General features: G+C 36.3%; 1 protein-coding gene across 1 annotated transcript; it reads left to right on the forward strand.

Annotated features, from left to right (window-relative positions):
- Nucleotides 1-453: 453 nt before the first annotated feature.
- Nucleotides 454-26,375, forward strand: LOC126866176 (uncharacterized). Its single transcript, XM_050619435.1, has 5 exons — nt 454-612; nt 4,401-4,915; nt 15,716-16,828; nt 22,908-23,588; nt 24,614-26,375. The coding sequence occupies exons 2-5, from the start codon at nt 4,748-4,750 to the stop codon at nt 25,415-25,417; spliced, it is 2,766 nt and encodes a 921-aa protein (XP_050475392.1). The 5' UTR covers nt 454-612; nt 4,401-4,747; the 3' UTR covers nt 25,418-26,375.
- Nucleotides 26,376-26,787: the final 412 nt, after the last annotated feature.

The following is a 26,787-nucleotide window of genomic DNA, read 5'->3' on the forward strand; positions in this document are numbered from 1 at the left end:
ATATGAAACACGTTGCTGTAAAGGATTTCATAAAAGATTTCGGTGTGACATCACAGAGGAATTAATTTCCTACAACATGTTAAGATATCTCTTTTTCGATTATTCGTTTAAAAAAAAATATATAATCGAACTCGGAGAATAAAATATCTCAGCAGATAAATTACAATCAGCCAAATGAAATATTTCAGCGAGAGAGCAAGGTTATACAATTAGTACAACGATGTCATTTCATCTAATCATCAATTCGAAAATTCGAATGTCCACGTTGGTGGTCGGTGGCTTGTGGTAGCACGATGGGAAACGCAAGTATACCTATACTTCAAGGAGGGAGTAGAGCACCGATATGGGAGGAGTTCCTTCGAGTTCTCTCTCCGTTGAGAGACTGCAAGGAGCAGAGGTGGCCTCTGCTCACCTGAGGATTTCAGGTGGCAGTCGCCCTGCTGAGTTGTTCAGCGACGGGTATCTCGTAAACACTCTGTGATCCACAGAATTGCCGCGAGTTCTCAGTTGAGTTCTCGTTCCATTCTGCATAACAATTTTATCATGCCGGATTCTTGCGTTCGTTCTAATAAGTACGATACTGAATCATTCGAGGTACACGCGTTTTTCACGGTTAGTTTCACCTATTATCGATGATTTCCACTTGATAGCTTCTAACTCTTTTGGAAGCATTATTTGTCCACTTCCTTTCGAAGCACATCATTGTCTAGCAGCAAAATAATTCGTTGATATTTCTATTTTGAACGTTCCACCGTAACGATTATCTAGTCGGACTATAAGGAATCATTTAGGGGAGATATTAAGAAAATATTGGAAATGATCGATCGAGTAATTCGTTCGATAATTCACTTAATTCGCTAACCGTAGCTGTTGAAATTCGGACGTAAAAAAATTAGATGCGGATACGAAACACGATGTTTATATCGAGTCAAAAGAAAGTGAACCACTTCGAGAAAGAGTGATTTATCACGCGACAGAGAATTATATCTTATATTCGATTGAGAAGTCTGTTCGTACAATCTCAATAAGGTAATTCGTGTTCAGCAACGCGCGTTGATTAGGTTTTACACTTTAACGGACTCGCCAAACCTCTTTCGATTGTCGAAATGTCAGATTGGCACGCATCTTTGTGCACGTTGAAGTTCAAACGAATGTCCGTCGTTTATATCTTATCGTTGGTGTAAAATTATGGTTGAATTGAACAAAGTGGCTAATAAAATTAAATAAACTAAAAAGTAACGTGTTTTTAGTGCGAAGCCGGTGAAGTGCGGGAAATAATAAATCGTTGACTAAATCGACAAATATGTTTCAATGTGCAACAAAATCGTAATAACCTTGAGACAAGTGTGTATAATAAATTTTCAAGCATCGGCAAACTATTGTATCCTGAATAAAATAGTGCAGCGAGAAATAAACAAAAAAAAAAAAAAAAAAAAACGAGGTTGTATTGTGTGCAAAAAAACTCTGGGCGAAATTTACGAGTTAATGGAGTATTTCACAAAGTCCTCGTAAAAATCGATTTATTTTTGCAATGATACCGTAATAAACGATGATATCGTGAACATGGATCAAAGGACGTCGAGGTATTGGTTGATACGCACAAATTTTTATTGCAACAATGAAAAAGCTTGTATCCGTGATAATTAAATCGACGTTTATACAAATTCGTATTTTTATGAACATAATTAAAGGAAGAAAATGTAGAATGTGATTTGTTTCATCTTTTAAGTACCAGGTGAAAGCTACAGATTCAAAACACGATAAGTTTTTTATAGGAGAGCAATTTTAAAATTCAATATTTTGTCAGCCAATAAGACATCAAAATTACCTTTACATTTGGTTAAAAACATTTAATTTAAGAAGTAATTCGTAAATTATAACTGATATATCGTTGTTCAAAATTATTCTCTGTCAGCTTTTTTAACCCTGCCTTTTTTCTTAGCCATTTTCGATTCAATTGTATTTTTCTGATATTAGAAAATATTTAAGTGCAAAAGAAATTGTTATTGACGCATATGTTCCCTCGTTTCAATCTTAAGACAAACATTTTTTTAAAACATGCAAGATCCTGTTTTGTCCCTTAAAATGAAAAATTCAACGATTGCAAAAGGATTAACAGATGTAACAAAGAAACGTTAATAATCATTTCCTGTTCTTTATCAAAAGACAAGGTGTCGTGTTATACTAATCTGAGTTATGTTTCGGGTGTAGTAGGACATTCGTTTTAACTTATCTCTCTATCGTTAAAAATTTGCATTATCCATGTATCTACCAGAAAATCGTGTAGTGTGTCAAAACTATTTCGCCGTATCTAACGAGTAAAACGCAGACCGTTATTTCGATAAGAAAATCAGCAATAATTTCTCAGGTTATTATCGAATATCGAAGTTTATTAACATACTAATGTATCATTCATGAATGATTGATTTTTCGAATTTTTTAGGTCGTTCAAATATGTAGATGATTTACCATGAAACTGAACGATTTTAATTTGTACAGTGAAATCTAGCCATCTCAAAACATTTGATATTTATTGCATTTGATAGTAATATTTGCAAAGAATGAAGATGAATTGCTCTGTATCTATGTTATTCTCAAAAGTTCTGTATCGCGTATGCAAAATATGTATATTTCCCATAAATTCGAAATTACAAAATCGTATTTCCACAAAGTGTATTCGATAGATTTTTTCAATTTTCTGGATTAAACAAACGTGAAAGCGGTATCTCCGCTTGCCAAAGGTACCGATATGAACCGGCACTGTTATCGCGATAATAATTAAACAAAATATCAAGGCTAGCGGATCATTCTTCTAAATCACTCGGCAATGACAAGCAACTCGAATCGTCTATAAATCTGTCTCTCGATACCGTTCATTTGACAGGCGAGCATTTGTTTATTCCTATGCGATGGCGCAAACGCAGCAGTTGGCTGGATATTAAAACGAGAATCCAAAACTAAAGTAATCCAAAGGTTAAAAAATTTAACAATTTGAAAGTTAAGAGTCTTAGGTTCCCAGAGTCTGCAAGTCCAGGAATTTATATCTATAAATGTAAAAATCTGAGAATCTAAAAATCGTCAGATTCATAACTCCAAAAACATAAGGACCCGCGAGCCCAAAAATTATAATACTCAAAAGTTTGAAAATGCAGTTTAAAAATTCGATGATTCTTCGATGCAAAAGTCCCCAGAATATTAACACGCGAAAGTTTCAAAATTCAACAAGTCTATGAACTTAAGAGTCTACAAATTTCTAGCCCCGATAGTTCAGTGATTGAAAAACCCAAGAATAAAAAGGTGCAAAAATTCGGATGTTCAAAAATTTAAGACAACTTCAAAACGCACGAATTTCATTCTCTTCGTTAACTGAAAAGAAATCAATATTTTCATACTACGAGTTAGCAGTAAATAGATAAGAGTTGTTCTTAACACTGAGCTGTTTATATGATGGATGTAAGTAGCACGTTCATCTTAATGTTACGATATTAATGGTACAAGCGTATTTTTATTTACAATCGATAAACGCGTTCAAAATGGTTGCAGCGGTACTGGAATCGCAAGCAGCTCGAGCAACTTCGTTCAATCACACGTATGACAATGACAAGCCGTTCAACGTGTTGCACGCTTCGCTCGGGGTGTTATCTTATATAGGGTATCAATTCCATAGCCACAAAGTAATTTCACAGTACAGTAGCATGAACCGTGGTCCACGCAAAACCGCTAGCTTAATAAGCTGTAATAAAGGAGCTCGTCAATTTCTGCTGTTATAATACGAGGCGATACATCGCACTTCTAAAATCACTGGACAATTTGTTTCTTTGTACGTGGATAACAACTTTTAGACGAGTGACATATTTATTGTCATCTGTGATATGTACAGGATCTGCCAAAGATAGATGTGCATATTTTTAAGATCCATTTCTTTGCTAAACGATATAATAAATCTTGAAATTGAAGTTCTTGTTTCAGATATATACTTGGATCTTAAAATACTTCCTTTTGTTAGATATCGAATTAAATGGAATGTATTTTCAATTTTACTTTCCTATGTTAAAAATAAAATTGAACGGGAGATGCCGATGTTCTTGAATTTCTCGTCTTTAAATTGTATAGAATAGTTTTCGATAGGTTTCCAAAATAGAATCTAAATTCGGTAAGAGAACAATTTTCTAAAATCGATAGCGATAGATATTTTGCAGAAAGTTTCGAAGATAAGAGATCGGTCGAAAGTTCAAGAAAAAGAGGCAGACTGTTAACTCCTTAGAAAGTTCCTGTATGAAAAATGATGCACGAGTAAAAAGTTACACGGAGAAAGATAAACTTGACGAAAGCTGCTAGATAATCGAATTACTTCGGAAGCTTCATCTACAAGTTTTAGAATTCTTCTGTTTCTCTTGTAGCTACGCTGGCTACGTTGGACATCGATGGTTGGAATTGTCTCTATGATAATTCATTTCTATTTATAACGAAACACCGAGGGACTCTGATAAGCTAGCGCCGATCCGTTTTCATCATGTGGACACGTGTTTTATGGAAATCAGTGTACTTGAATGCAACACGCACGTATAAATCCGACGAAATGAAATCGGGCCTTGACTGATGTGTATAACTATTTAAACGAAGGACATATTTGGCAAATAAAGCGTGATATTATGAAGAGAAGTTGAAACACGTGGTGATTCTTCGAACTGGTTTATAGCGACTGAAGAGTACTGCAAATAGTGTGTCATCGCTATCAAGTTGGAGCATGATGGGAGAGGTGATCAGGGTTTCTGGGAGGGCACCGGATGTCGGGGAATTCCTCAAGGAGGCGATGCTGTCCCAAAGGTTCGCCGATGTAGCTCTCTGTTGTACTGGCGGACAAAGATTTCTGGCGCATCGTTTGGTTCTCTCTGCGGCCAGCCCTTATTTGCAGGTTGGTGCTCTGTTTTTTATCCTTTGCAAATTTACCAGGTAAATGGAATGGTTACTTTTATGCAAAATGGACATTTATAACGATGGTAGAAAAAAATTAAACTAAGTATTAAATTAAGTATTTGTGTGCATCGGTTTACTTTTATACAATGAGTTACAAAAGAATATTTATACTCTCGCAATTGTTAAATTTCAATAATAAAATGTTTTCATCTTACGACTTACTGTATAGATGAGAAAATCCACCGATCGAAACACGCAAAAGTGTAACGTCCTATTTTAAATTATTTAATTTCGACCTTTAACGAGTCGTTTTTTAATTTGCAATCGTTAAATACCGCAAAATATCGCGAATCTCAGTTGTTTGGGACCTTAAGTCAGGGACTTGGACGTTAATTTAGTTTGATGATTTAAAATGATCATTTTAAAATTTTGTAAATCTATGAAAAATTAAGAGGAGTGAATGAATATTGCTTTCTTTATTATTGCCAATTTGAAAAAAATTACGATTAAGTTTTTGACCCGCACTGGTTTATTAATTAAAATACTTGGTCGTGTATGCCTTTATTTTGGGCATACGTATGAAATACAGGATAAAAATAGAAAATCTATTCAGGCCTTGTTTTATAAAAGTTTTTGTTTCACGATAATTTGATGCTAATAAGCGACTACATAGTAGCACCATCTAGTCACATTAAATTCATCCGTAATAAGAAACATCAATCATTCGTATACGTGTGTACAATCGTGTGCCAACCGTTAAAAAACGAAGAAAGAAACGCGTATACGTAATACTACCGATCGAAGAAAATATGACATATGACTTCCTGTTGTCCGTGCATCAAACAGTGAAAATATCATTCCAAATATGTCGTTACAACCGAGTACGTATTTACAATGTAACTAATAGAAGCAAATCGACCATAACGTGAGTTAATTTCTGTTTAAAGATATTTAAGAAACGTGCCAATCATTAATCATAATACATCCCAATTCGATAATAATAAACGAGTAGATACGAATAGAGGATAGTGAATGAAGGTAAATAGCGAAAGCGAATTAAAATTAATTTTTTCCCATCATCTTACCAATTAAAAAATTTCTTTTCATTTGATTAATAATGATTTGACTTCTACTGTATTTTTCCTGCCACTACCATTCATTTAAACGCTTCAAATGGTCTAATATTCGAAAGACAGAATTTAAGGCATTTGCGTTTAACCATCGTTAAAATTACAGAGTACGAGATCAGCGATTAGTTGACGAGATTATCGATGCAACAAAACGTGTAGAACGCAATAAACTAGATTGCGGATGACATTAAAAAGCATATCACATTTATTCTCGTAAAACGTGTAGAATCGATAGTGAGTTTTTAGTATGCTGCATATTATTTCCGTTACAATTTGTATTCCACGAAATACGACAAATACACCACGCTTTTTAATAATCTTTTAATTATATAACAACTTTCTACTTAAGTTTTATTTCTTTTATTGCATTTTACGAAATTGTGCATTTGCGTAGACATCCTCGTTCTATTGATAACATATGTTTTTCACAGTAGAGAGGAGCCGACAATTAACCGATAGAAATGCTAGAAAATAGAAAACGAGTGTTGCCAGGTGTTTTATCAAAAAGATACAGATTGATTATAAACCAGTTCGTCCGAATGCGATTCCATTATTACTGTACATACAGTATGTGTATGTATTTTTGCAACGACTCGAGAATAATTAATAAAACGATATCTAAACACGGTACAGGCGACCAGAAAATCTATAGAACGCTTATTAATCAAACGTTAAGCAGAAGATAATTAACAAGCATTTGGATGTTAACAAGACCAGATAAAACAATTGAATTACGACGGGATAAAATCGATTTATTTGTACGTCATAAAGATGAAGATTACAGTTCCTATCGTATTAATTTAACGAGCACGCATTAAAATAATTGCCTCGATAAGTGGCGATTCGAAACATAGATAGAAATTAATTTCCGTGGTGGAAAAGCTAATCCATCTATCATTTTTCGTATTACCGCGATATTAAGTGATTTTAATATAGTAAAATCGAGTTGAAATTGAAGGATGGATGATATCGCGCTATTAAATTTTAATACCAATGTATACCAACGCTTCTGGGCATAATTAAATCAATATATTAGCTTATTATAAATTGCTATCCTTTTCTTTAAAGTTTAAATTATATTTAATAAATCTTCAATAACAGATTTATTTCATTTCCTATAATAATACAAGAAGTGTTACAGAAATTTCGATCGCTTCGTTTTTCTTTCTCAATATCTTGTATTTCATCGAACTTTAATCTATCTATGTCACGTTACATAATCCCCATAGCTCTATTCCACATGTTTGTAAAGTTTCTCCTCGTCGACGGAGGTACAATTTTCTGGTAATCGTTTTCAGTTCGATTGCTCGCCGGTAAACGCCAGAGGACGTGCCTTAAAAATTACATCTTGCAAATCTCGACTGTGAAAGGTTCCCGACGCACGCGCGATACCATTTCGTCTCGTTTTTCTTTTCTTTTATTTCATTTTCTTTTTCTTTTCTCTTCGACGTAAAAACACGCCCTCGTGATAACGAATATCGTTGTCTGGACGCCGCTAATTTCGAATTTCACGTTTAACCGGTCGATAATGAATACTATTTACGGAATCTGTTTTCTTCCATTACCATCTTTGTCGTCCGACTGATTGCCATATTACACACCTTGTTACGACTTCTGTTACGTCGATGACAAACCTTAGATAATTAAACATTTCGTTTTACACTAGATTTGAAGTTTTCTCCACGCCGCTATGGACACCGTTCAATGTCACGCTTCCTGACTCGATCCATTTCCAGACAGGCAACGCCAAAATCTGCTGGAACGTGTTTCACGTTTGAAATAATTGACCAGACGGTATGGGAACGTGGCGGGATTGGTGACAGTTTAGATGGAATCTAATGCACAGCTGCATGGACAGCAAGTTATTTCGCAATCAACAACGAGGAAAACGATGTTACTTAATTTATAAAAGACTACACGATTATGTATCTCTTATCGTCTTTTCATCAAGATGGATGTTAAAAAAAAAAAAAAAAAGAAAACGAGAATAATTCTGTCGTTAACGTTTGACATTAATATTAGAAATTTTGATATGAAATAAGCGAAGTACTCGTTTGATTTAAGAAGCTTGTTTCAATCGTGAAGAACCTTTATTTGAAACTACGAGTAATTAGTACTCATAATTTCCATCAGTTAATTGCAGTGTAACGTTTTGAGGTACGTCTTGAAAGAAATAGCTCGATGACATTTATAGGCGTGCGCTCATCTTGAAAATACGGCTCGATATTCGTGGGTCAGCGCACCCTAATGATTTCATTTACCGTTTCGGTCTCCTGAAAAGAGCACGAGAGAGCTTCTAGCACGTAGGACGCACTGTATGCGTTATGCGAGTTGATGCATGCTAAACGCCGTCGCTTGATCCTCCAGATAGAAGCTTACAGGACCATTAAAATACTTGCACGCAGCTATTTTATAGCAGTTGATTCACTATATTCCCAAGATAGTACAACGTTCTCGCCTCTAGGGTGGATTGTCATAAACAACTTTTACGTACACGTGTGTGTTTTCGCTTGAAAAGAATGACGATGCCTCGTGTACGTAGCATACCGCTCTAATTTTATGTACAATCTTTTGTGAATATTAGATGAACTTGATCTTTTCGTAACTATGACTTATGATAAATATATACACCTTATACACGAATTGAGATCACTAGACTCGTTGTTTATACCACATACATATTCCACTGTTAAGAGGTCCATTTCTAAGATTTCCAAATTTCCTTTTGGAATATACACTTATTTAGTTATTTATTTTGAGACTATTATGTTCATTTTACCCTTCTTTCTTCTTCAGTCTCATTCTTTCTATTCTTTCTTCCTTTTACGTTTCTACTTCACCTTTACTCTCTCCTTAAAAGATGTAAAAATTTCTTATGTTCACAGAAGCACAATGTGTATTTACGCTTCTTCACTAGAAATATTTCTTACAATATAATATTCACGTCTAACAAAGTATCGGGGTATTTCTTCTCTATCAATTTGTCAACGGCGAAATTCGTGAATATATATTCTAGCAAATTCAAATTGATTTACACTGCTCCCATTAGAGAAGAAGGACAAGAAGTTAGAAATTTTTATCCAAGCACGTAGTCGCATAGATATGTTCTTAAGAACAGCTGTAGTTTTCATGAAATTTATCTTTTTTCGCAAAGATATATAAACACAAATATTTGCTTGAAAATCAATGAAAGGTAAAGAAATAATTGGAGATAAATAATATAGCTGTCTTAGATTCGACAAATCGACTTGCTTGTAATTCGTCAGGCGTGAATTAGTAATTGATTTTTCAATCGTCGAAAATATCGATGCGTTAGAACGCGTGAGTTTATTTTCGATTGGGGCCGAAAATTTAAAATTAAAATCAGATGGCCGTGCCAGGTGGTCGCTTAACGTCCCGTACAACTAATGGCGTTTGTGCAAAGCATCTTAACGGTATATATTGTAATACGTGACATGAATTCGTGACAAAACGTTCTTCTATTAGAGTAGCATGTGTCCAAGTATACATTTCGATTTTTATGTAAATTACCGCCTATCCGTTTGATAAAACGATGCTAAACGACTATACGGGTTTTGTATAAAAATAGATGTCACACACTGACAGGAGAATACTTGCTGCGTCGAATATCTAAATCACCATTCCCTAAAGATATGCTCGTATTTCTAGGTTTTCGTATTTGTTTGTATGTAATCGTCCGTTACACCATTTTCTACCGAAGAGGTGCTTTCTAAAAAGAACAAACATTCGCTGCGGAATTCCGTAAAACTCGAGTGATTAAGTAACAAACTGAAAGTAAAACAATTTAATTTCTTATTAGGTATATAAAAATAGTTCGTAAATATTATTGTGTAAAATTGTGATTGATTTCTAATCGTAACGACCGCGATGCGACGACGCGACGTCGGCAATTAGGTACTTTATAATAAATCTTGCCTCGATTTTCAGGTTTCATATTTTTTATGTACTATGCTAATATACAACTGCATTCAGTACAATAATTTATCATAGAAGAGCACTTAAGATTAAGCGCGGATAATAAAATGATCCAGAAACTGCACTTTGCTACATGTAGCAAATATACTTTCAACTGGTTAACTCGACGACTATTAAGATGAATATACGAGATTATGTTATTACATTCTCCCGGCCTTACTCGTATCATTTTTTAATAACAAAGTCATCGATCTGAATTTGATCTGAAATTCCGCGCTGTTTTCGACGCTTCTCTTTTAAAGGAGAACGTAATCGTACGTGTTCTACGTGTGTATCGTACGTATCTCGACTCTATTTGAGATTCAAATTACTTGTTTTTGGGCTCGGGAATATTTATCGCAAATCACGACTGTTTAAAATTTAAATTATTTTATAGCTTTTTAAACTTTAATATATTAGATTGTCCGAGAAGTGGCTTTCTTTTACAGACACGTGTTTTGCAACAACGCATCTTTATACAAACATCAAACCTAATCTGTCGAACATTGTGATCTTTATTTCGATAGAACAAAAAAGGGATCATACGTAATTCGATAAAATAATATAAAACGGAAAATGTTGTGCACCCATTATTTCCTTATAAAACGAAAGAAACTTTTCGGACGACCTAATATTACGAACAGACGTTAAAATATTTCAATTCTTTCATTTAGTAAAAGATACTATTATTTTTCGTTACCGTTTTGTAGATACTTTTTATACTATCGAAATAATATTGAATCTGTCGTATTATTATTGTAGTGTATTAACAAAAAGTTAAGTATAGCAAACGATACATAATATCCATATTTATCTACGGGATTTTGTTAGAAATTTCCGAACATTTATGAGTTTATGCAATAATGTGTTCTAATATTTAAAATGATTCAGATTTATCTATTAGAATTTCCCTTGATTTCGCCTGTACCACGAAGTTAAATTGACGGTATACTGTATAAACTACAAGCACTGTCAAGATTTCTTATCACAATAGTATTACGAATAGGTTCAATTTCCTTTCTAATGTTGCACACTTATTAGTAAAATAAACGTGGTTGGTATTTTGCTATGTTCAAAGAGTATTCTTAATTGTTTCTAGTAATAATTATCCACAAATCAAACATCTCAGACCCACACGGTTGGAAACGCTAATCTTGAAGATTCTTCTTCTTCTTCTACTTCTTCTCGAAGATACATATCTCTATCTGTATATCGTGCTTGAAACATTGTTACAATATAGATAACGTAACGATAAGGTTTATGATTGTGCATTTCATTAAATCGCCTACACAGCAACCTCGGTTTGTTACACACGAAAGAAAGTATCTGATCTGAACGTGACAAGTCTATAACGTGTAAGTACTTAAGTACCAAGTACTAATCCTCGGTAATTATTTAGAAAGCTGCCGCCATTGATGATTCCTTAATAAATACGTTGTTGGCTGCGTGATTCTACACAGCTTTTCCTATACATGTAACCGCCGCTCGGTCTTAGTTTCCGAGATATTTGCAAAAGACCGTCGGTACCATTACAATGAATTCTGCCTATAATTGCGCGTGCGTGACCATAGTATACCTTAACATTGATTGTCGGCCAGATAAAATAACCTTAACACGAACGGTTGACCTAAACCTAATTTTTTTCTTCTGTTTATATTTTAGCCCATATTAACGCACAACGCTGTCACGTACAATTATTGGCAGAATTTGCTATAGTGGTAGCGACAGTTTTTTACAAATATGTCGAAGACTAAAATAGTTCGGCGATAATACTATCGATTTCTATAGCATATTAAAAAGTCATCGAAATACAAAAAGATTGCAGCTTTCTAAGTAATTACCTTATTCTGTACGGTGAACAGACAGAGAATCTCATCGAAAGAGCTGGTTTAATCTAATCGAAAGTGGAGCAATGTCATGAATAAAATCTACATTCCTGGATCTGTTGATATCCAGTTAATTTCCACTAATTACCGTATCTGATCGTATCGTTAGCGTAGCGTTCGAAACGTTAGAAATGCAGCGAAATTGGTGACTAGATCAAATACACTTACGGTTCACAAAGACGAGTAACACGTACTTGTTTCTCTCATATTTGTTATATTATATGAGCCGTTTAATGCAGAAGTGATGTAGGCAAAAAATGTTAAGTCCTATTAAACTGGACAATGAGGAATAAAGTAAGAATTCTGTAAAGGATCGAGTGGGTAATTTTCACTTATTTTGCTATCAATCGAGAAACTAACGAAGATACTCCTGTACCGCATAAAGCGGAATGCAAGTTGCGTTTTCGAGATGTGCTGTTAAGCCAAATAGACAAAAAATTTTTTATTGTATGAAATCTTGGAGGTATCTCGTTATTACTTTCGTTCGTTTTATTTAATAGGATTTTTATAGCAATTTATATACCGAAGTAAAATCTTACCGCATTTCTTGAAACGTTTCTACAAAATAGCTAGATCTATGGATGATTTACTATTTACAGTGATAAAAATAATTTTGACGAACACGTATTATTCTAATTATTTAGAGGAATTTTTCGAGTTGAACAAAAGTCTAATTTTGTATTACAACGAATCCATAGTTTCGTTCTCCTGAAAAACAGCAACACTTTTCTAAATCATAATTCATTACACATACAAATAATAAGAAAATTCCATACACTGTATTATTTTTCACATACTCTTATATACCCCTATAAAATAGAGAATAAATATTACAGAAAACGTTAAAAAGTGAGTTGGACTTATAACTCTATCCGGCAATATGTCATTGTCACAAAAATCTTCTCTGGTAGTCCTCGTTTTAATAGTTCTTATTTATAGCAAGTCGGAGGAAACGTGTTAGCTCGTCGTTTTAATTGCGACGCAGATTAATGGAACAATTATTTTTAAAATATTCGTGGAATTCCCAGGTGTTTCGCTCGTATTATTCAGACAAAAACGAATTAGTCAGCGACAGAATCGAATAATAACAAAAAAAAGAAGAGGATGAAAGGAGAACAGGATCACGGGTTAGTCAATTTTGTATCCGTTTGAAAATTGTGGGATTCCTTGGAGTACGAAATCGATCGTCGATCTTTCTCCATCCGTGTGCTTGTCCCTTCGTCGTTCGAGCCGACGCATCGACTGGTTACGCATCAAAGAAAAGTCTGCCGCGGTTCTCTAATGACTGCCATTACTTACGTCGTGTTATCGTTCGCAGTTCTATCTTGATAGAAAATTGGTGTAATAATTATGCGTCTCGTGGTACGTTCAAAGAAAGCTGTTGATATCTGGTGATTTATCTCTTAAAGTTATTCTACCGTGAAGAACGGGTGTTAAAGGCCCTGGGAAGTTTACGTTAATTTTTCTTACTACAAATTGCTGCAATATTTGCCAATGAACCTATTTCTGATGCTATATTTATATCCGAATAAAATATCTCACGATGCAATTTCGTTTATACATTCGGCAATAGATAGATAGATATACTTTTTCCCCCTTTTTTCGTGAGTTTTAACATCGTATCAATTACTGTACATAAGTATGGCCGTAGAACTTTTTATGTAGCAGTAAACCTTTAATACAGGATAGAAAATATCTGATACAATCAATCTCAATTACTTTTGTTATTAGAAGAGCAATTAAAGTTTCTTGTTTTGCATGTTGCTTTCTTAATATGTATTTAATGAAGCATTTAATGTGATATGTGTATACGACCATGAGTTACCTACGTTTAGTTTAACCAGTTATTTCAGCCATTGATTTTTATGAATTCTAAAATATCTGTAATACGTATCTTATAGAAAATATGTTGTACATTCATTCGCATTGTAATATGCGTTTTCTTATATAAATTGAGCCATTCTCGCTAAATAAACGGAAAGAAAATTTTTGTATTAATAAGTCAAATAACGAAATTTTTTCCTTTTCACTTAGAAAAGTAAAAATGGCATGAAAATAATATGTCTGTTTTTAAAAATGTAACATGTACTTAATAGAATTAATCCATTCGCGTTTAAAGTTGTTTCGCGGACTGATTTTTGTTCGAATTAGTAGTTGAGATAGATATTTGCAATTTCGCATTACAAACGACCGCACACAATTTACAACAAAATCAATAAGCTGGTTTGATACTAAAATATCGGTGATGGTAATATTCAGTCGCGAACGAAAAGCTGGTGAGCGTCAATTGCATAGAATTATGCGTAAGTTTCCAGCTTAAGCCATAAATAAAACCATTTTAAATCAGTAACTGTGAAAACGTTGCAAAAAAAATCTTGTAACTCAATGAACGCAAACGCAATGAGAGTAAAAATTGTGTAATGTTTTTATCAAGCCACATGTCAGTAATTTGTTAGTAGCGCCGTTATACTGGGCACCATACGAAACTTTAGCCATGTTACATCTCTTCTATAATAGTATAAATATATTTTATCGCTCTAAATTATTACTTTTTAATATTCGATTATTCCTGTTTCAAAGTAATTTATGGAAACACCGGAAGCTCTTTAGCAACCATTGTAAACTATAGCGACTATAGTATATATGGTGAATAAGTTCTATAAAGGTTAGTATGTAAATCGCTGTATAGCGTTAGTATGTTCTCTGTTAATTCGGAATGCATGATAGTTCTGCGTTTTTTTATCCTCAAGATTTATGATCCCAGATAACGTCCACGTCGTTGAACGTTTTGCATTGCACGTAGACGTAGATCGCGATCCAGGCAAACCATTTGGAGAACTCGCGTTGATTCCATTTATGCGTCCGGTTGCATAGAAGGAAGCATAGTGGCACGTTTTAACCGTCTTGAACGAGAATATCGATACTGATTTCGCTCTCGTTTCAAGAAAACACTCGTTTCGTTAGAAGAAAGACGAAGTTTCGGAGAACGGTTTTCACAGAAGTCGTATCAGTGAATGAAATTACGAGGTGAAGTTGGTATCTCGATGGAAATTCATTGAAATATTTTTAGTAACAACTAGAATCTCTTTATATGAAATTCTAATTGTAAGTATTTCAAGTTCGAAATACAGCGTTTTTAAGTAATTTCAAGCGAATTTATGTTAGGTGAGAGTAGAAATTATATTTTCAAGTAACCTTATTTTTCTATGAAATTTATATCTATCTATGATCTTTATACATAATGTCTCTCAGTCTCTCTCTTTCTCTCTTTTAATGGAATTAATCCACGAGAGATTAGAATTTTAATTAACCTTTTGATAGAAAATTATTTTATTAATCACCGATCAAAGTGGAACGTGATGTTTACTGAAAAGAGAAAGAAAAAACTTTGATCAGTGTTTCGCACTAACTATATTGAATACTTAAATGAAACTTATAATACAAATTAATTAAAATAAACTAAGAGATAAATTTAATAATTCATTGGGGTTAGGTATCGTTGTAAGATCTTAACGGCCACCTAAATTTATTCCAAATAACAAACAAGATTATTAAAACGGAATTATTAAAACTGTACGAAAATAACTAGGATACCAAATCATCCGTGACCTTTTGCCAGAGCCGAAAGAGGTCTCCGCGACGCACACGCGGAATTTAAATTCTCGATCTGGAGAACGGTGTAACGCGTCGTGTCACAGTGAACCTCGACAAGTTGGCCAGCAAAAATTTCACATTCGTTCACATTCACGTTGCCCATAAATATCTTTGGCCCTCTTTGAATAACCCAGCTCGTCGTTCTGTTTTCAGGAAGTGTTGCTGGCGCACAGTAGAACGTCGATGCATTGCGAGCCCATCACAGTGATTCTGGCCGGGGTAGAGGCACCAGAATTGGCGGCGATCCTTGGTTTCGTGTACACAGGAAGCACGACGGTACCTCGTCCTCGTCTGAATGCGTTTCTACACGCGGCCGAAGCCCTCCACATTAGACTTCCGCCGGTGCCTGTCGTGATGACCTGCACGCAGGCTGACTGCAAGCAGGAAGACATCAAGGACGTGAAGATCAGTCCAAAGTACCTCCAGTGCGACCAGTATCCGCGCTGTGACCGCTGGTGCCGTCCACGTAGGAATCAAGATGGTGATTCCGCGGGCAAGGAGGAATCCTATCCGGCGATCGAGTCCTTGCAAACCGCAAGAGAAATCAGACCGCTTCCTGAATCGATGAACTTTGCCGGATCGAGATACGGACCAAGACCAAGTAGATATTGCTCTACAACGTGGCCCGTTGCTCCTTTCCCGAGTGCGACTCAAGAAAAGACTATTCACGGTCTAGATCAACGTATGGATAAGGACAAGTTGAATCAGACAGATGTCAGCCGGTATCAACCGATCAGCGTGGTTCCTAGGATCGATAGGATTAGCGACGTAGCCAGTGCACACTCGGAAAATCCATTTGACGGTTGCGATTCTTCGGAAAAAGCTCGTCACCAGGAATTTTGCTTTTCCAGGAGCTTGTACGATCTTCGTAGCATGCAATTGGATCCACTCGAGACGAGAATGAAAGGTGACCACGATCGTTTCCAGGCTACGAACGAAGAAGATACCTCCGGGAGAAATTTATCCACATATGGTAGCTGTTTCGAGCAAGAGAGGATTCCTGCTGATCGTCTCAGTGTAATTCGTTCTCGAATCGATCCCTGTCAGGGCAAAACCGTAGCTCTACAGTTGCCTGCAAGTAGCAGATCGTACGAAAATTTGGACGTTGGTGAAGATTTGACTTGTCGTGATCACTGTTTCGTCTGGAAATCGCCGAGAAGACAAGTGGCTAATAGAGTCATAGCCTCGCCGTGGAAGCAAACTGTCAGGCCTTACCATTTGCCCAAGTTGCAGCCGATAGTCCTTCAGCCCCACGTCGACGATGCCGTAAGTTTTTCACGCAGCCTTCCGTATGATAATTTTGCTCTTTATATGTTACCTTAGACGAATAGACGTTGCGAAAAGTTCTTAGAGAAGATTGCGAGTTTGTTAGGCAAGGAAAATCGTGTAGCAAGAGACGTTAATTGCGAGTATCTAGCATGTAACCGATACTTAGGCGAACTACACGATAATTCTTTGTAACTGAAGAAATGCCAGGTACCTGGGAATCTATCTGTCTATCGTGGCGTTAACATAAACAGTCGTATTCTCACCCACGATTGATACAGTATGTTTGAACAGCAATGTAACTGTACAAAGTACAATTACTTGGAAAGCAAGTGGTAATTTTCGTTGTGGAGATACTTGAGGAGCATTTAAATGGCTGCCGTGGCATCCATTAGCGTGATACAAATTGAATAAGTATTCTGGAAACATCTCGTATAGCTGGGAGGTAGACACGAAGCGGGATTTCTGTTTCAAGGTGCCCATTACATTCAGCTGTGGTATTCCTTTCAGAAGATTATTTATCTCGTAAACTAATCGCTCTCTGAATATCCGATTGCACGATCTGGATGCGTTCCAGTTATAGAAAAAATAAACGGGAATTTGTAATATCTGCGACCATAGATGTTTTTGAGTATCTACTAAACGAATCTAGGCCGTGAACAATTATCGACCAATTATTTCCTCGAATCGCGACCGAGTTTGGAAGAAAGTAAAGGGCAAGACGCTCGATATAGCCAATCTTCGATCGTCGTATCTTCAGTTTCATTATTCTTCAGACTCGCGATAATTTGAAAAGCTATCTTTCAACTGGACGATCAACTACGAAATTTCTAAGCTGATTAATCGAGTTCTTCGGTCAAATACAATAAATATCGAGTCTACTTATTTTTATGGTAGGGTAATTACAAAGCAATTACAGTTAAGGCAATCGATCAGGCTCTCTGTCGTTGTGTTTTACTACGATTATAGAGATCGAATCTAATTTTCTTCTTTTTTCTTTAGTTTAGAAGATATAACAGTTTTGAGATTTTTCCTCCGGCCGACTGTTCCGTCTCCGTTGGAACATATTTCCTTTCACCGCTTTCATGAAAATTGGAGCAATGCCTCTGATATACAGAGAAGATCGAGAAAATATTATGGAAAATTCGGCACGATCCAGTAACTCGAGGAGTTTTTCGTAACACATCGGATTTTCAATTGCACAAGCCTCGATGAATTTGTTCGGTCGATTATCGACCAGATACAATTACCGATTCCGTTCTGTGCCTTCATATTGTTACATCACGTCGCATACACGGATCTCGGCAGATCGGGTTACTAATCTTGCTCGGTAGCAATCGCTATCCTTTCGTACAGAAAGTGACTTGTTTACCATGGCTTTTGATCGAGAACGAGAGACTAGGCGATCTCATCTTTCGAGATTCCTTGCCATATGGAATCTACCACAGAGGCGGTATTACTACACAAAGTGGTTACTTTGAATTATAACAATACTTCTTCGTTTATTGTTTTAATAGATATATCGTATATTTCAAGATATTTTAAAGCATTAGAATTTGTATGCAAATTAATTTCAGATGTATTAAGTATTTTGTATGGTTATATAGGGAGTAAGCGATTAAGTTAATAATTTTAATTTTTTTTTCAAGCTTTCGAGGACTTTCAGATGATATTTCACCGAATAATCGATTCCACCGCATTCCTGAATATTTTTCACTTTGCTCAACTTGCCCGTTTTAGAGCATACTTTTCTTATTGTTAAATTATATCGTCGGTATCGGCATTAAATATATAGAAGTAGTATTATGTCCATCAGATACGATACACCATCGCTAGATTTGACACAAAAAATAAAATTCACCGGACAGGAAATGGAAATGATTCGATCCAATGATTGGACAGAGGTAAAATCTTAACGAGTCACGAGACTTATCTTCGTTTACGAGATTGGAAATGTCAGTAGTCCGGTTTAGCTAAGTTGTGTAGCGAAAGATTAACGAGTGAAAATATTTGCATTATTCTTCCGCCATGACTGTTGTGTGTTACCGGCAGCATAAGTCGCTTCAAAGGCTAATTAAGCAAAACCTGTGTAGGCATATCGAACGCGTGAAATATTCTAACTCTTCTCCAGACTTTCCGTAATTATTTTCCAGAATTATCGCGAACCCGTGCCGTTAATTTTGCAAATTAAACAGTCCATTAAAGAAATGGGATTCCTCGTAGTTTCGTCGTAAAATCAGCTAGCCATTTAATTTACTTTTATCTCTCTTTTACGCTCTATCCCCCTTATCCCCTTTCCTTCGATTTGCAAATCTTTACTGTGAAATCACTCGTTCGGCATTCCGCTCTTTTGCTTCTCTTCCTCCATCTCCCTCTCGCGTTTGATGATCTCTCGAACATGCTCGGGTCATTGCATAACATTCACCCGTCTGTACTGCTCGAGATCGTCCCCGTTTCAGGTATAAAACACTTATGGAAAGTCCGCGAACAGTTCGTACGCCTTAGACGTTTTAAATATATTCAGCCATTTGTCTCTTCGCGACTGTATTAAATTTTAGCTTTATTGAATGTTCCCCGGAGTCCGATTTCTTCCCTAATGTGTTTTCCAGTCCAACTAAATAATACACTGCGTTCCAAAGTATCGGGCCGCTGTTTTAATTGTTAGCATATTTTCTCGGTCGTTAACGGTGGAAAGAAGATTACGTCGTACGTTTCTTAGAAAGTGCGAAATCAATCCGAGCAATCTTTAATGTAGATATAAGTTTCCTTTTCATAAAGATTCTACATCTTTTTAATTTAACCAAAGTTAACCATGGTAGGCAAACGATCCTCTAAAGATTCTTTAAAGATCCTTTGACGATTAAATGTAAACTAATTCCCGTTCGAATCGTTTTACTCGCAAGATACTTAACGATACCCGAGCCTACACTTTTGGACGATACTATATATTCTATATGATCGGTTCAACTTTATTGCAAGCATCTAGGCGAGCACGTTACCATCCTTAATACCAGACCAGTGTCTGGCAATTGAATTTGCAACAAACGCACACGCGATCCTACGATCAGAGCAAACTGTTCTCAGTGAATTAGATATGCGCATGCCGAGCATATAAAATATTGGTTATTCCAAATCATTTAGTTAAAATGTTAATCCACTCGGCAGTTCTGCCGATCCGCGCAGATCCTGTTTCTCGTTTCATGACTGAAATCGTTATCTACCGTATCAATCGTAAAGAAAGGATGTTTCATCGCTGGCGTGCAAGTAGAGCAGAAATTGTTTTGAACTGTCAAGCAATCGTCTGGCATTTGAATCGATTCATATCGACAAAATGAAACTAGGCCTCCGTTAAACGTTACCGAATAATTAACTATATTGTTCGTCAATTCGATCGAACATGTTAAATTTGTCAGAAACAGTTTCGAATCACCTTGAGTGGGTTAAGAATGCTGCTGCTTTGCATGTTCATCCATACAGTTACATCGCTGCGATAAAGCACAATCGACGAAACTTGTTATCTTGATGTAGAATACAGGAAGAAAAAGTAACGAGGAATATAAATTATTATGATATTCCAGCTTGTTCCGACAGTTTAATTCGTAGAATGTTTCGAAAAAGGAAAAATACGCCATTGAACGATGATCGTATCGTTTCATTAAGATAACTAGAAAATTCTATCGTTTTTGTTTTTTGAAGTGGTAAAAGTAAATCGTTTCAATTGGAATTTGTATTAGAGCTCGATATATTGCTCTCGTTATTTATGATTGTTATCCATTTTGTTTCGTAATTTATTTATTTCGTTGCTGCTGGATTTTTCATTTTTATTAATAAAATATTTTTTTTGTATTTCTACTGTTCGATTCTTGGCGTTGAATATCTTCTCCGTCAAGATGTTTCTAACGAAGTTTTAAACGAACTGTCAACTAATCAACCGTGTAAAAAAGGTGAAAGGATTTCATTTTTCTCTTTGTCTCTCGTACAAAATGTAGCGTCTAAGACTCACTTTGTTGTAGAACAGTCTATCGATCAAATTTCCAGCAGCAGTTGATCTCTCTTCAAGTAATTTTTATGTTTCCAAAACCGTAAAATTACTCGATACCGATCAATCTCACAGGAATATGAAAAGAGAACTACATGGTACATTTGAAGACATAACACGATCCAATTTTTTACGAAACAGATGTATACCTTGGCATATTTTTCCCTTTACGAACCATTCATTCATTTTCAGACGCTTATGAAATACATTTTGGAAAACGTCCGCGACAAATTATAAAGGGAACAGTTTGAATTTCATAGTGGTCGTCTCGCAAACCACCCTATACAGCCGATCGCTTCTTGTTTCTAGAGGAAACAAGAAAGACGCAAGAAGAGCTGAGGGAACAAGCAGGACCCACTTTATTCTTCGTCGACCTTTCACCACAAATGAAAGCACGCGGTTCAACCGTGCGCGTCCCGATATGCCAGCCGTTCATTTTGCTTTCTTCAGCTGAAATATGCAGAGGAATCAGTGCTCCTCCGGGTGTGCACTTCTGCTGGCTCATTTAGCGGACCATGGTAATTCGATGGTGCCAGGTGATAAGACGTGTCCACGACACCAGCTGCCTCCTCTTGCTTGGCCAATGTCATTCTTATTAATGAAACTATCAGTTACACGTACCACTTGCTCTTTTTCCTTTTTTCTTCTTCGTTCTGTTTCCCTCTGTTTGTATCCTTTTTCATCTTTTCCCCCCCTCTTTTTCTGTCTTCGTGCACTTTTTACTTCGCATCTTCGTTTCTTTTTCGAAGAGTAGCCCAGAAGGTGGTGCCAGACCAGCTGGTGGCACCAGCCGGCTGCGAGAATCGCTTTTACGCGTTATTACACGCAATCTGGAGAGGAACGTTTTCTCTTTCGACACGTGCACTGATATGCTCCAGATTTTTTCCGATTACTTTACAACCTTGCGCAACCTGGCCCCGTCTCTACCTTCATGCAGAATCGCTTCTTTCTACTTCTTCTTTCTTTTTTTCTTGTACTTCTCGCTGCAACGAGGCGCACCTTTCTTTTAAAAGAGCGTGTCGCTGATATAGGTACATGATTTCGTCGATGCGAAGATTGGCACTTGAATTATTGGTAGAAACGGATTAACAATCTCGAGTATCGTGCAATGCAAAATAAGTGGGACGCTTTTCATCGGAAAGCACACGCCGGTATTTAACTTTGCCCAAACTTTTTCCGTTATTGCGCTTTTATACAGACCGTATACTCCAATGTGATCGATGATGTAAGTTACTTTTCGCGTCACAGCATAACGTCGTCAGAAAATACAGAAACATAGAGCGATGAAAGGCTGATAAAAGATGACCAATTTTGGTTGCGTTCGCAAACAAAATATTTACGTGGAATATTAACGTATACAATGCGATAAAAAAAGTTGTAGAAGTTAACTGTAAATATAAATACGAAAATGACATATGAAAATTTATGGTTATCCTATTATCCTTCGTTACCATATGTGTTTGAGAATTTTTAAAATTCAGATTTTAAATACATGTTGATCGTCGGCGGCTGGAATATGAATAAATTAAATCTATAATTTTTTGCCATTTTAACTTACTATTGCATGAACGTTCTAATTACAATCAAATAGCCGTTGATCCTGTATTTCACTTGTACGAGTATGCGTGTGCTAATCGCACATATTCTTTTACAAAGGTACGAATGATCAATGATCGTCGGTTACACGAGGTGCCGTAACTTGAGAACAACAATTAGAAAACCACGAATCGACGATTAATGTAGAGCCAACACTTCTTCAAGCCAGATCAGCTTAATTGCTTCCGATGATTTTCTCTAATGATAATTGGTGGTTTATATGGACGGTTGGTACGAGCAAGAACTCCGTATGAGCTCTTTACGGTCGAGTAACCCATGGAGGATGAATTATACACATTACGTGTATATGCATAATGTGTAATTAAGACGATCGTGTTAAATAGAGAGGCAAAAAAGTGGTCTGGCCTGATAAAGTCAAATAGTAGAGATTTAAGGCGTGAAATTGAGGAAGGAAATAGCGGTTTCGATGTGATCTTGTTGCAGAAAACCAGGGAAAATCTACGTGTGCCAGAAGTCACGCGATCTCCAGCGATCTCTACCAACCCTAATCGACAGCTGGCCAAAAGTTCGACGCCTGCGGACCATTATTATGGTATCGAAGTTCCTACCACCCACGAAGTTACGTACAATAACGATAAGAAGTTACTGGAAGCGAAGCCTACTTTGGGACCAAGGCCTCAAGAATTATATTCATCTCAAATTGCATCATTGACGATCGGTCAAATCACTCCATCGTTGAATAACGATGCCAGAAACAACGAGACTATCGTACAATCTGAAAATAACGTAATTTCTACGACAACGAGATCGTTGTCAAGTACCTCAGAGAGTAGTCGTATGAATATCAATAGAAAGGGTAGTTATTTCGGTCAAGCGTTACCTCAGTCGCCGCAGAAGCTGGAAATTTCTCATCCTGTTAGCAGATTGTGCGATACGATCGAGTCGATCGGTAAAATCGATCGTTTCGCCAACGTGGAAGCCGACAAGCTGGAGAACGAGACGAGGATCGAGGATAAACTCGCTGAAAGAGTTATTATCAACAGTGATAATAATAATAACGATGCTGTAGTTAATCAGGACGGTGTTCAACGCGGCAAAGGAGCGCAGGAGAATCATAGGTGCGATCAGTGTGGCAAGACTTTCGTTACCAAAGCTTCCCTGAAGGTACTGATCGACTGGCTGCTTGATATCTTTTCTGCTTTTTTCATTTTAATCTAATAACTTGCATATTACCGATGTTACGGCTGATTAACCACCGTTGCTATATGACATTGTTGCAAAATTACGCGATGTAGAATTTTTTTTACGATTCTCTATCCTGCATTACTAAAATTACGAATGATAATATCACTGGTTATAATAAGATAGTGTAATAAAGTTCCATAATTTATAATTTCTCTACAATTTCATATCTTGTCTAACTAAGCTTGCTGCTCATCCTCGTAACACGTTGTAATAAAATTCCGCGATTTATAGTTTCCTCGTTATATCTTATTTTACATTGTTAAAGGTAGCGCTTCAGCTAGATACCCTAGCAAAATTTCATAATTTCATAATTTCAAAATTATTAGGCTGATTGAAAAATTCTATCCTTGTTATTTGAACTGAAATTTTGATTAATTAGGCTTCGATACGGTAATCATTGTTATCCCTGACTGTTCTTCATCCAGCTGTTACTTAATCGATCTCGTACCACTGGTACTGTAGAATGTCATTTTCTTTTCATTTTCAAAGTTCTCAACAATAACTAATTTTTTCCAACAACATTACGCTTCTTCGTCTACATACATACAAACGTACATTTATGCATATACCTGCGGTTTATAGAAACCAACAAATAACGTCCAACTTAATAGACACTAAAACATCGAGTAATTCAGCTGTCATTAGAAAAGTCGCAAGGAAAATTCATTATTTCCTTTTTCTAATTACAATTCCAAGTACGCGTGGCAAAAACTTTTCAATCAATTTAATAGTTACTGAAATCTGTACTGACCAGCTACCACTAATAAAAGATATAATTAACGAAAATTCATTATTTCCTTCTTGGAATTACGAACGTAGACGCATGTTACAAAATTCGTCCATTCGATCTGATTGTCACTAGAACCTTTAGCAACCAACCGCGACTAATAAAAGATATAATTTAAAAAGATATTCACTGTTCTTTTCTGTAATGGGAAATTTAGGTGCACGTTAGAACGCACTCAGGAGAGAAGCCATTCCGTTGTACCGACTGCGGCAAACAATTCTCCCAACTACGAAATTACAAGTACCACCGAAGCGTTCACGAGGGCACCAGGGAATTCGCAGCCACCTGTCCAGAATGCGGCAAATACTTTAACGACCGCGGCTACCTGAGCTCCCATATGAAGATTCATCGTAACCGTAAGGAGTATGGCTGTGCGGAATGTGGCAAGAGTTTCAATCAGCGGGTCGCCTACAACATGCACGTTAGAATCCACACTGGAGTGAAACCTCATCAGTGTGAACAGTGTGGAAAAGCATTTTCCAGGAAGATGTTGTTGAAGCAGCATCTTAGAACCCACTCGGGAGAACGGCCATATCAGTGTCAGGTCTGCCAGAAAGCCTTCGCTGATAGATCGAACATGACGTTACATACGAGATTACATTCCGGTTTAAAGCCTTATCAATGCACGCTGTGTTCGAAGGCGTTCACGAAGAAGCATCACCTAAAGACTCATCTGAATTACCATACAGGAACTAAACCGTATTCCTGTCCGAACTGTGGCTTGAGATTTTCTCAAAGTAGCAACATGAGGACTCATTTCAAGAAATGTACCGTTAATAATCCGATAGAAGCAAAGGATTCGCAGATAGAAGGTACTGTGATAAATTCTTCGAAGGTTATACAAGCGAGAATAGTATCAAGGACACCTACAGACACGTTAACACCTCCCAATTCGGACCAGGAATTAAGCATTCTAACGCCGATTTCGAAAAGCAACGGTATAGAAGGGATTGGCACGTAGTGATGAAGTTATAGGGAGGTCTATTAGCCTGTCCACACGAGTGTAGAGTATTCGAAGAGGTATTACTATCGTAGCTAAACAAATACGACAGATACTCGTCGTCTCAATGAAATCAATATACGCACGTGTCGAATTAAATACTTGGTGAAGACACCGTGATGTGACGGCTATGAATCAGACTGGTGACGTGAAATTTACACGTCCTGTATTTTATGCGATTGACGTGGAGAATTCGTTGTAAGTTTTTTTAGTCGACGAAATAGCCTCTTTGCGCGGAGATGCTTTTTGTCGGGCTGATTTTCAAGACAAGTGGTTAAAACGATAATGCACGAGGTAATTCGACGGATAAATCGATCAGGTTGCTGCTGCCCGCAAATCGTAATCGAACGATAGAAAGTATTAGATTCATTTGAAAGTAGCACTGCCAGTTGGTAATCCGAGAGCTACCATAACAGTACGAACAGCCGCCTTTTCCTAGAAATTGTCGTTTTACGGTAGGACGTATCGATTCAACCCACAAACCGATACGTCATTCTTGAATCCTTTTTTTGTTTCCTTTTCTCTTTTCTCTTATTCTTTTCTTTCTTCTTCTGTCTTTTAACTTGAGATAGGTCCGTTGAAAAGATCATCCATGGCATTAATTCGCAATCTGATAGAGATGAAAAAATTGGTTGCCTTTCGTTGCCTGTATATTTACTACTTGAGCAAGGTAATACATATACACAGAAATAACCTTGTTGCATGTGTTCCAATGCACGATGTATGACGAATATCGATTTAAGAAATTTGTAAGCTTCTCGAGAAGCAAGTTCAATGGCGAGAATCTGATTTTGTACATTAACCTGTAATAAATCAACCCCTATATTTGCTGCCTTTTTATACTTGTAATATAAATGCAAAGATGTATATTTACAATGTAAAAAATATAACAATATTAAATCTGAGCCTGTAAATGGCGAACCGAATTAGAAGATCAAATTTTTATTTTTATTTCAATATACCTAAGAAATATTCAAAAATTCTTCACAAATTCCACACCTTACTAATCTCGATAATACGATCGAACATTCATCGACCTTTGCGGCAAACTCCTTCAAAAATTTCCTACTCTTCATACTTTTTCTCTAAGTATTTGTATTCTAAGTATTTTAAGTACTCTAAGTATTCCTGAGTATTTGTTTAATGTTATTTTCAACAAAAAATATTCTGTTTCCACTACTAATCAAAAGTTCTAACTACTTTTATTTCTTGGAATCGTCTTGCATGACCATTGGACTTCGGAACTTTCTAGCTTCAATGTTTAACAATGTATCATGATCCCTTGGATAAGAAGATCCTTTGAAAAAATCTAATGAATCACTGGCGCAATT

This window comes from Bombus huntii, chromosome 5, assembly GCF_024542735.1.
Source record: "Bombus huntii isolate Logan2020A chromosome 5, iyBomHunt1.1, whole genome shotgun sequence".
Classification (NCBI taxonomy): domain Eukaryota; kingdom Metazoa; phylum Arthropoda; class Insecta; order Hymenoptera; family Apidae; genus Bombus; species Bombus huntii.

Coding starts and splice junctions, on each gene's coding strand:
- LOC126866176 (XM_050619435.1), top strand. CDS start 4,748: ATGATGGGAGAGGTGATCAGGGTTTCTGGGAGGGCACCGGATGTCGGG. Junction 4,916..15,715: donor CGGCCAGCCCTTATTTGCAG/GTTGGTGCTCTG, acceptor TTCTGTTTTCAG/GAAGTGTTGCTGGCGCACAG. Junction 16,829..22,907: donor AGCCCCACGTCGACGATGCC/GTAAGTTTTTCA, acceptor ATCTTGTTGCAG/AAAACCAGGGAAAATCTACG.